Source organism: Annulohypoxylon truncatum (assembly GCF_022578515.1).
Source record: "Annulohypoxylon truncatum strain CBS 140777 unplaced genomic scaffold F4807scaffold_39, whole genome shotgun sequence".
NCBI classification, from domain to species: Eukaryota; Fungi; Ascomycota; class Sordariomycetes; order Xylariales; family Hypoxylaceae; genus Annulohypoxylon; species Annulohypoxylon truncatum.
Window position 1 is genome coordinate 37,270 of NW_025953825.1, and position 10,096 is coordinate 47,365.

Sequence of the window (10,096 nt, forward strand, 5' to 3'; positions counted from 1 at the left end):
GGTGTTCGAGTCTCATCGAACCGAAACAGTGCAAATCACCGGCGAACAGCGTTCCGATTCACGTTCAGGCTCAGGCTCGCAGGCTCGGGTTCAGAAAAAGAAAGGTCGAACCCTTGGAGGGGCCGTGAATTGATTGTGAAAATTGGGGGGCATTGAAGGGAACTGGGGTGACCTGAGGTGACTTTTAGAACGTATGAGAGTAAGTGAGAAGCAATAAGAGCCAATGAGAATGAAGAAGACCGAATGAGCTCACTCAGATCAATTGTAAGAGGACTTCAGGAAACTGTAAAAATATAAGGTTTATGTGACACGATTTAGACTTTCGCACTGTGCTCAGACCATTGTCAGGTGGTTTGGTTCTATTCTCGAACCACTCCGATCCCTAGGTCGGGGGCTTGAGAGGCGAGTGAGCCGTGTAACTGGGATTTAACTGGGCGTAAAAGTGTGGGCTGGTGTGGGTGTAAGTGTGGGTTGTTTCGACTTGTTCTGGACCCCTGAAAATGGGTTTATTTTATTTTTCGGTACAAGTATTTTTTTTTTTTTTAATCTTTTGTTTGCCCCTCCCCCATCCTTCGCCTTCTCCGTAACATAAACCTCTCTAACTGCAACATGTGTCCTCCCACTTCTTATGTGCGCTTCACTACACCTACACTTCGAAGAAATACATAATCCTTGTCAGATATCACACCACTTTTATACAGCCATTCCTCAGGTTGGGTACTTCCAATAGGAGCAGGTGGTTAGGGTAAGAATTCATAATCGCTTATCGCACATCGTACATCGCAAAACAGCAAATACCTCTAGGGCTATTTATGCTTACATAGCTCCGTGGTACGGTAAGCTCCATTGCATACATATGATTTATTAATCAAGTCACCGTCAAGATCCCACTTTGGGCACCTGGCGGTATCTCGGACAGGCACCTTGGCAAGGTTAACATCTACGTACGTTATCTTGTCTCGCCGCTACTTGCGAATATGGCCGAGTTCGCAAGTGCGCATGCGGCAGCTAGTCCGATGATAATAAAAAGAAAAAAAGAACAAGTCCGGGTATCTCTATGATTCATAATACATGGTGTTTCTATGGCGACAGTTTCGACCTTGATGTTTCGGCGATTAGAAAAATTACCCCTTCCCTATTTACCTAAGGCACACACAGAAGTTTTAGACCCCTCCTCTATCTGATTCGCGCGAAACAAGAGGCCCCCTATTTCGTTATGAAGAATTCCCCAAGCACATGGCAAGAAAAAGTCCGTTTGAAACGCGAGGTTCAAGCTCAAGCGTTGACGACTATCGCAAATGATCAAGTATGTGTGAGAAGAGGTTATCTCAATCATAAAGATTCGTCGTCATGTTGCTAAATTTGATCAAAATCAATAGAACCCGGAAATTGATCCGTCGGTGGTAGATATCGACGATATCTCGAAATTAGCCAGTCGTATCGCGTCCAGTGAACTGACATCAGAAGCGGTGACGAGGGCATATATACACAAGTTTAGTAGAGACCATTGAGCTAAAATTTCAGAGACCCTGTTCATTATTGAAAATGCTAATCCTTTGGGGGGTAAACCAGGGCCATTGAAGCTCATAGCCAGGTAAATGCAAATCAACTCGCCGTAAGCTACCCAGTCTAACCTTGTGATAGACAAATTGGTCAGCAATCCACGTCAGATATCTTGTTCAGTGACTAGGTAGCTAATAATAATGACAGCCTCACCGAGATTCTCTTTGAAGAAGCTCTGACACGGGCTCGTGAGCTCGACGATTACCAGACCAAGTATGGAAGCGTTGTTGGGCCGTTACATGGTATCCCCATCACCTTCAAAGATCAGTTCAATGTCAAAGGCTATGACAGTACACTCGGATACGTCGGCCGCACATTCGCTCCTGCGACCGAAGATGCCGTTCTAGTTGGCATGCTCAGAAATCTTGGCGCTATCATGCTAGCCAAGACAAATCTTCCTCAGAGTATAATGGTAAAGCCCGATCCTCATCCTTAACGTAGAAGGATGAATAGGTACCTATCTGATAATGAACGGGTTGTAGTGGTGCGAAACTGAAAATCCCCTCTGGGGTCTCACGTCAAATCCTTCGTGTAAGGACTACACTCCGGGAGGCTCAACCGGTGGTGAAGCAGCGCTGTTAAACCTTCGTGGCAGCATCATTGGTTGGGGCACAGATATTGGTGGTAGTATTAGGATACCTGCTCACATGATGGGCCTATGCGGATTGAAGCCAAGCGTGAGAACCTCCTCCTTATATCATCGGGTGATCCCTAGTCTCACAGTGTTATCTACTTGTAGAGTTCGCGTCTTCCGTATTACGGAGTGCCTGTGTCAACTGAAGGCCAAGAGCACGTCCCGTCATCAGTAGGCCCACTGGCGAGGAATTTACCGTCGCTAACCTTGGTGATGAAAGAGCTGGTCCAGATGAAGCCGTGGGAACACGATGCCCGATGCGCCCCAGTGCCCTGGAGGGATGAGATTTTTCAAGAATTCAGATCCAAGCCGCTGACCATCGGTCTCCTTACCGATGACGGAGTAATGAGACCGCACCCGCCGATCATACGGGTGCTCCTATCATTGGTGGAGAAGCTTCAAGCAGCGGGCCATGAAATTGTTGAGTGGAACGCCGATCTCCATGCTGAATGCATTCAAGTCATGGTGAGCTTCGACCCCTCGTATTCACATCATTATAATCAATATTCCTAATATTTCTTTTTTCCTTTTCCGATTCAGGATGAATTCTATACAGCAGATGGTGGCGAGGATATTCGTCGGGATATCTTAGCAGGTGGGGAGCCTTTTATTCCCCACGTAGAGGCATTGGTCAACAGAGGCCAACCTATCTCGGTTTACGATTACTGGCAACTGAACAAGCGCAAAACTATGCTTCAGCAAGCGTATCTAAAGAAGTGGAATGAGATAGAATCGCCGAAGACAGGGAGAAAGGTCGACGTCGTTCTGATGCCTCCTATGCCCCATACCGCCGTTCCGCATCATTCTTGTCGATGGGTAGGTTATACCAAGATTTGGAATGTTTTGGACTACTCCGCTCTGGTCATCCCCGCAGGCAAAGTTTCTTCTGTAGACGGCGACGCTCCGTGGAAGTTTGCACCAAGAAACATGCTAGATGAGTGGAATGCAGGGGTGTGGGCACAAAGCAAGGCGAGGATGATTGAGCTCGGTCTGCCAGTTGGCGTGCAGATAGCCGGGAGAAAGCTGGAGGAAGAGAAAGTCTTAGCGATCGGGGCCGTCATCGATGAACTGCTCGGAGGTATACGTATGTAAGATCCCGAGAGTATTTTTTATTTATATTTCATGATTTGGTAGGTAATCTTTTCTTTCTATTGCTCTTCGATCATTTTCCCCCTTTATTTGAAATACATAAAAAGTTGACCTTTATTTAAGTTCCCCAGAATACGAAGTAGTTCCTGTCGCTTAGTTAGAGCCTCACTCCTTTGACTTCGTGAGTATTTCTCCAGGGGGAGCAGGCATCATAGCACCCTCCGGCGGCTTGTTTTTACTTTTGAAGTAGTCACTCATCTTTGAGAGTTGAAAATGTTAGTAGGTGCGTAAACAGGTTACCGGATCTGTGCTTACCTCGGCAAACGTCATCCATTCTACCCCTTCGTGCTTGTTGATGTGCTCGATTAACCTATATTGAGATGAGCATTATACTAGTACTGGGGATCGTTCGGGGACCTAGCACCTCTCGTGCATCAGGAGTACATGCGGCCGCCCTGATACATCAGGGTGTATTGTCATTGGGAAGATAAATTCGTCATATTCGCGATAAAAATAATCGAAATGGTCACGCCAGATATCCTCGACATCCCTATATAATGGTTAGACATTACTAACGAGTACGGATCCTTTCACGAACCTGGGATTAACCCATCCATGCGAATTTGCCGAATTTTTCATGAACATCATGGGAGGCAGGTCGTCGATATACCAAGAACCTGGGATCTCAACCATACCGGTTGGTTGACCCTTGATTAAGGGTTTCATCCACTCCTCGGCTTTTTTCGAATAGTCGATCCTGCTAAGAATTAGCAGTGCTCACATCAAACTTCAGATCCCGTCATAAATGATTATCCATCCCAGTTGCTAAACACGCACACGTCTTCCCCAGGACATGATGGAGGCAAGGAGAAGTAATGCAACATACTATGATTGGTCAGCCACCGTACAGAAGCGTCGTACCGACCCCCGTACGCTTTCGTAGGGAATCGTATCAGAGGTTGAGGTTCAAGTATATCACACTTACCTTTGTCCAAGTATCACCAGTGCGTAGCCAATACATTTGGCAATCCTCATGTGACATTGAGTGATCATATTCAATCCCATAAGAGAGCATCAATTCAGTACCTTCCTTGCTCGTTTCCCACCACGGCGCTACGCTACCCTTTGGGGGCTTACCACAGAACTCGGTAAGAAGCCTGTATGTCTTATCGAGCACATCTCGCTGTTGTTCAAGCGTCATATCGACGGGGTTTTCGTGAGAGTATCCGTGGAGGCCAATCTCATGGCCAGCATCTCTCACCATAGCACATTCCTCGGGAAATGTCTCGAGAGAGTGGCCAGGTATAAACCATGACGCTTTAATATTGTACTTTTCAAATAGTTTAAGAAGACGGCGAGTTCCAATTGTGCCAGCCCATATTCCTAATTAGAAGAAGATTGGAAGACTGTCATTAGATAGGTGTTTGAATGATGAGAAGTCTAACCTCTGCTGATGTCGCTTGTGCTATCTTCACCTCCGTATGAGCCAAGCCAGCCAGCGACGGCATCAATATCTACGCCGTAGCTAATCCCCCGACCTTATCAGTCGTCCTCAATTCAGTAGCTTGGGAGGCTGGAAGTTAACTTACCCGACAAGGACCTTTTTCTTACCCATGATGAAATACCTAATGAGTAAGCGATAGTGGAATACTACCTAGGTGAAGTATCAAAGCGACGTCCAAATTATTGGATCGGTCACCCCCGCGGAAGCTGGTTTGGAGAGTACGCGGCGAATATGTTGGTAAGTCGGATCGATAGGATTGGTGTCTTCCAAGTTAGACCCCAGCAGTATAAGAGATACTCGAATGATATACATACAGGAACATGCGCCGGTTCTATTTGTCCCCATCCCCCATGATACGGCCGCGAATGATAAGGTGATCTGTTTTTAGGCGCAGAACCCCCATTCTTGATCGCCGACTCCATGTACCCCGCAGTTGTAAGCCGCTTTAGATACGAAGCACGCTTACTTAGCCGCTTTAAGATAAATCGGTCGCCTCCGACTTATCAGCTCGCGTTCTTACATAGCTAGAGACAGACATTGTCCGGACGAGACATGATATTGAATTACAGGTCATGCCCAAATCATTTGAAGCGGACACCACCAATGCGGTGCTTAGGCGGGCGTTTAAGAAACATAGTAAAATGATGCTTCAGGAGAAGAGGGTCCGGGCCGGAATATCACCCTCCTAAACCCGCGATACACGTGCTGTGTCTGGTCCGTGTAGTGTTTGACATTTTATGTGTCTCAATTCTTTCATCAACTACTACGTAGTAGATAACTTCGAATTCAGTGGCTATTCCAATTCAACTCTTTCGACCCATCCCACCACAACCTTCATGATCTTAATACCTGATCTAGCCACCAGACATGAATTCGAATGTCGTCAGTCAGCTCTGGATGAAAGCTAGTCCCGAACACATTCCCTTGTCTTAACGCTACGATATCTCCTGCTCCCGTAGGAGACGTGGCTTGATCATCTCTGTTAAGCGTTGACGCCGTTATCGTCTTTGCCGCCGCCGCCGCCTTGTTCGAAGCGTGACGCCCCGGAAGGGTTGCCAATACTTCAACATTCCCTTTTAAAGTATGGCTCATTCGATCCCCGGACACAGGCTTGGCGATTTCCGATGTCGTGAAATCCGACTTATGGTCAATTGACTCCAAGTCACCAGTCAATACCTGATCCACAACAGGAGCCCGAATGAAGACGGCCGGAAAAGGAGCGACTCCGTTCCCTTCGCCCTCTTGGGATAAGAAAGGCAGGCCTAAGTCTGTAACGAAGCTTTCTATCTGTCGACCAAAATGATTACGGTGGACTTTGACATCAAGTCCCCCGATCAAATCTTGACCACCTCTTTTAGTGGCGCTAGCTTGCTCAGATAAGAGGATAAGACCGGCGCATGTGCCCCATGTTGGCTTCTTGTCGACTCTTGTTTTATTAGCAGAAGATACAAGTCAGCAAGATGTCCTTCGGCAGACATGTGTGCGCGTGCGGCGTACTCACTTGACAAACTCCCGCAACGGCTCCAGCAACCCGGACTGTGCTGCCACAAGTGAGAGGGTAGTGCTCTCTCCTCCGGGAATGACTAGCGCGTCACATCTAGCTAGTTGGGCTGGCGTTCGTACCTCCAGGAAGTCGAAGCTTGGTATTGGCGATGATGAAGTCGAGAGATGAGCAGCTGCTTTCCGTAGAGAGCTGAGATGTTCTGAGAAGCCTCCTTGAAGTGCGAGGACGCCGACGGTGACCATATTGACTTTCGTCAGATATGTCTACCTCAACTGGTACCACCTAGGTAGTAAGTAAGTTGGGCTTATCCAAACAATCGCGGCGTTTGAAGGTGATTATGATACAGATAGGTAATCGGGATCTGATGCGCTAATATAGGGCCTTAGTCACATGTAGGCGTTTGATTACGGTGATTGAATACAAAATCCAGCATTGTTCCGGGGTTGTTTAGGACCTAGGTATGTACTATGTATCGCTGGCTTCCTTCGTGTTTACCTAATGTTCCTTTACATGAATAGAAGTACGTACCTTAAGAAGAGGTATATTCAACTAATGCCTTGCCTACCCGGGTGCATATAGACAAGTTTGCCGTATTTGATTCAACGTTTCGCGGAATTCTCCCGTGCAGTTTCCCGATGTCCTATACGTACCTACAGTAGCTATCCCCGACACCGGCGGTTCCGTATGCGTCATTCCGCTCGCCGAGGTCTCCTTTGCCTTCCCTTCGCCGTGGAAAAGCCTCCATTGATCGGAATCCGCGACCCAACTGGGTCTTTTAGAGTTCTAAACCTAAGTAAGTCCTCTAGGGGCAAACCATGGGTCCGCCAATACCTGGGCGATCATTTGATTGGCGAAGAAGACCTTTGTTTGTCGCCTTCAATGGCTTAAGTCCGGCTAGTTCCTGAAAATTCCCGTCAATCCCATCCTTCCAGGACGGCTATATACGGTACCTACATAAAAGTATCTATGAGTGAGTTTATTGAAGGAAATAGACAAGTCCGGACCCTCGCGTACCTTGTCACTCCTGACATTTGACCCTTATTTGGTGTAGGTAGCCTATTTACCTACTGACTCATCTCCAATTTTCTTGGTCCATTTCTCTCTAAACTTCTATTCCTCTTAAATTTCCAGTTGAATTTTTCCAGAAAGTTAGTTTGAAGCTTCAAGTATTGTCCTCACTATCTAGTTCGAGTTTTCGATAAAGCATCTTCAGCAGCCATGACGAACAGCGACGCAAGCAAAACCTCGGAATTCGTCGTCAAGGCGGGACTGGCCCAGATGCTGAAGGGTGGTGTCATCATGGACGTGACAGACGCCGCCCAGGCACGCATAGCCGAAGAAGCTGGCGCTTGTGCCGTCATGGCTTTGGAGCGTGTTCCGGCCGACATTAGAGCGGAGGGTGGTGTGGCGCGCATGTCTGACCCGGGAAAGATCAAGGAGATCCAGGATGCCGTGACTATTCCCGTCATGGCCAAGGCACGTATCGGTCACTTTGTTGAGTGTCAGATCTTGGAGGCCTTGGGCGTCGACTACATCGATGAGAGTGAGGTGTTAACCCCTGCCGATGATACGTACCACGTCGAGAAAAGTGGCTTCAAGGTCCCCTTTGTTTGTGGATGCAGGAACTTGCCCGAGGCGTTAAGACGTATCGCCGAGGGAGCCGCCATGATCCGCACTAAGGGCGAAGCGGGAACTGGTGACGTCGTCGAGGCTGTGAAGCACATGCGTACCGTCAACCGCGATATCGCGAGGGCGAAAGCTACCCTTCAAGAGGGTGGCGATCTAGCTATTAGAGCTTTAGCGAGGGAGTTCGAATGCGATGCCGCCCTTTTAAAGCAGACGGCAGAGTTGGGACGCTTACCCGTGGTCAACTTTGCCGCCGGCGGAGTGGCGACCCCGGCGGATGCGGCATTGATGATGCAGTTGGGCTGCGATGGAGTTTTCGTCGGTAGCGGTATATTCAAGTCTGGAGATGCCGCTAAGAGAGCGAAGGCTATCGTGAGGGCTACAACGCATTATCAAGATCCGAACGTGTTAGCCGAGTGTAGTGAAGGACTCGGTGAAGCCATGGTCGGCATAAGCGTAAACAGCATGAAACCCGAACAAAAGATGGCTGGAAGAGGATGGTGATTGGATTTAAGACGATGGGGGAATCCTAATTTCAACAATCGGATACCGTAGTCGATCTACATTGCGGGAAACAAGAGGCAAAATCATGTGGGTTTAAACGTGCGCCCCTCCGACACGATATGTGTCCGCAACCGTGTATTACGCGACGACGTAGCTATATCTATGTATCTCATCAACAAGATCGTAGCCACAAACTTCGGATATCCGAATTCAACATTAGCGACAATCTAAACTTGATTACTTCACGCTGGTAAATCGCTCCAAATCAAGTCGCTCAGTGTCTGGTTAGGGGTAAAATATCGCTCTACACAGGATTCCGCGCGGATGATCAGATCTGCAACCATACGGCCAAAGACAACACATCCGTGCGGATTTAGATGTGTCGTGTCCGACATGTCTTCGCCATAGTTGTATTCTTGCGCGGCTTCTTTCCCTATCGCATCGATGTACTCCAGGCTTGCTTCGTTGAGGTCGATTATAGTCGAATTTGTTGCCTTGGCCGCTGCGATAGCCGCTAAGCGCTGGTCATGAAGCGAGTCTGTGGCATTGTGGTCTTGGCCGGAGGGGAAAACGCGGCGTGTAAGTGACGATGTAAGAAGCTATATTGTACATCAGTGATGAGCATATTCTCTCCCTTTTCTTCCATGTCTCCTTTTTCCATGTCTCCTTTTTCATTATCTTATATCTCTACTTGTCACACGCTCTTTCTTCCCTAGAAGCAGCAGGAGAAACACATACCGGCTTGCCACCCAGGGATTTGATTTCGCCGGCGAATTTGATGAGATTTTCCTGATATTGTTCGAAAGTAACTCCGCTGGTTGATTTCTGGTCATTATGCCCAAACTAAACACAATTGGCGGAGGCGCCTACGCGTTAGCTCGTGTGCACTCAAATTTTGCTTCTATAGCCTCCTGGGTAGAGGATGTGCCTCTAACGTTATATATTGTTTGGGTCTTGTGTCCTTACGCTTATAGTGACGTAGCTATCATATTTTTCAACGTTATCTTTAACTTGCTGCGTCACGTTTGCCCAGTATCCTCCGGCTAAGAATGACGCCGTGGTGGCACCACTCTTTCCGATATTCACACCCCAGGCTGGTTTCTTGAGCGTAGCTAGCAGGCCGTCTCCCCAGCCGCCGTCCGGTGCCGTCGTAGAATCGCCTGCTAGGAGGAACGCCGGAGGCTTGGAAGAGCACTCCACTACCGACCGTCCTACGACCAAGGCGGACAAGTTCAAAACCCAGTAAATGAAGCGTGGCATAACTCTTGAAGAATAGGTAGTCAGGCAATATAACTGACCATGTAGGTATTATAACATGCCCAAAACTAAGACTTTTTCTGTGGTCATACCTGTCAATCCAGGATCGAGCGTCCAGCAACGAAGGCTTATATACGAAGAACTCGTTACATTGAATGGGATAGAAGAAATGCTGGTTATGTCTGGTCCTCTAGTTTGTCTCTGAATGAGTTGCATCATGACGAGGTCCGCCATGGAAAAATTGACAATGTTCGTGGGATCATATACCGAGACGAGGAGTCAAGCTGCATCCAATCAGCTAGACAGCTGCTCCCAATTCACCCGGTAGGAAGAGCCAACTACCAATCGTCGGAGGCGTAGGTACTTGGCGGAGTAGAAGTTGGTATACCTTTGAAAGGGTACGGCGTAGTATCCC

At 48.0% G+C, this 10,096-nt stretch overlaps 5 protein-coding genes across 5 annotated transcripts; 2 read left to right on the forward strand and 3 right to left on the reverse strand.

Annotated features, from left to right (window-relative positions):
• Positions 1–1,379: 1,379 nt before the first annotated feature.
• F4807DRAFT_441384 (amidase signature domain-containing protein) lies at positions 1,380–3,618 on the forward strand. The gene is made up of 6 exons (XM_047999383.1): positions 1,380–1,652; positions 1,711–1,975; positions 2,046–2,240; positions 2,303–2,662; positions 2,738–3,544; positions 3,602–3,618. The coding sequence occupies exons 2-5, from the start codon at positions 1,916–1,918 to the stop codon at positions 3,287–3,289; spliced, it is 1,167 nt and encodes a 388-aa protein (XP_047850303.1). The 5' UTR covers positions 1,380–1,652; positions 1,711–1,915; the 3' UTR covers positions 3,290–3,544; positions 3,602–3,618.
• F4807DRAFT_464245 (family 4 carbohydrate esterase) lies at positions 3,452–4,901 on the reverse strand (the record flags this gene model as incomplete). The annotated part of the gene is made up of 8 exons (XM_048002089.1): positions 3,452–3,544; positions 3,602–3,656; positions 3,711–3,836; positions 3,885–4,043; positions 4,140–4,171; positions 4,272–4,669; positions 4,732–4,811; positions 4,876–4,901. 8 exons carry the CDS (start codon positions 4,899–4,901, stop codon positions 3,452–3,454), a joined length of 969 nt encoding a protein of 322 aa, XP_047850304.1.
• Positions 4,902–5,292: 391 nt separating this feature from the next.
• On the reverse strand, positions 5,293–6,867 carry F4807DRAFT_251891 (SNO glutamine amidotransferase). The gene is made up of 4 exons (XM_047994384.1): positions 6,823–6,867; positions 6,639–6,663; positions 6,292–6,576; positions 5,293–6,216 (listed from the first exon to the last, which is right to left on the reverse strand). Exons 3-4 carry the CDS (start codon positions 6,534–6,536, stop codon positions 5,625–5,627), a joined length of 837 nt encoding a protein of 278 aa, XP_047850305.1. The 5' UTR covers positions 6,537–6,576; positions 6,639–6,663; positions 6,823–6,867; the 3' UTR covers positions 5,293–5,624.
• Positions 6,868–7,278: 411 nt separating this feature from the next.
• On the forward strand, positions 7,279–8,892 carry F4807DRAFT_252324 (SOR/SNZ family-domain-containing protein). Its single transcript, XM_047994386.1, has 2 exons — positions 7,279–7,341; positions 7,481–8,892. The coding sequence occupies exon 2, from the start codon at positions 7,513–7,515 to the stop codon at positions 8,422–8,424; it is 912 nt and encodes a 303-aa protein (XP_047850306.1). The 5' UTR covers positions 7,279–7,341; positions 7,481–7,512; the 3' UTR covers positions 8,425–8,892.
• Positions 8,546–9,851, reverse strand: F4807DRAFT_250977 (carbohydrate esterase family 12 protein). Its single transcript, XM_047994382.1, has 3 exons — positions 9,391–9,851; positions 9,163–9,267; positions 8,546–9,023 (listed from the first exon to the last, which is right to left on the reverse strand). The coding sequence occupies exons 1-3, from the start codon at positions 9,682–9,684 to the stop codon at positions 8,667–8,669; spliced, it is 756 nt and encodes a 251-aa protein (XP_047850307.1). The 5' UTR covers positions 9,685–9,851; the 3' UTR covers positions 8,546–8,666.
• Between the last annotated feature and the right edge of the window lie 245 nt (positions 9,852–10,096).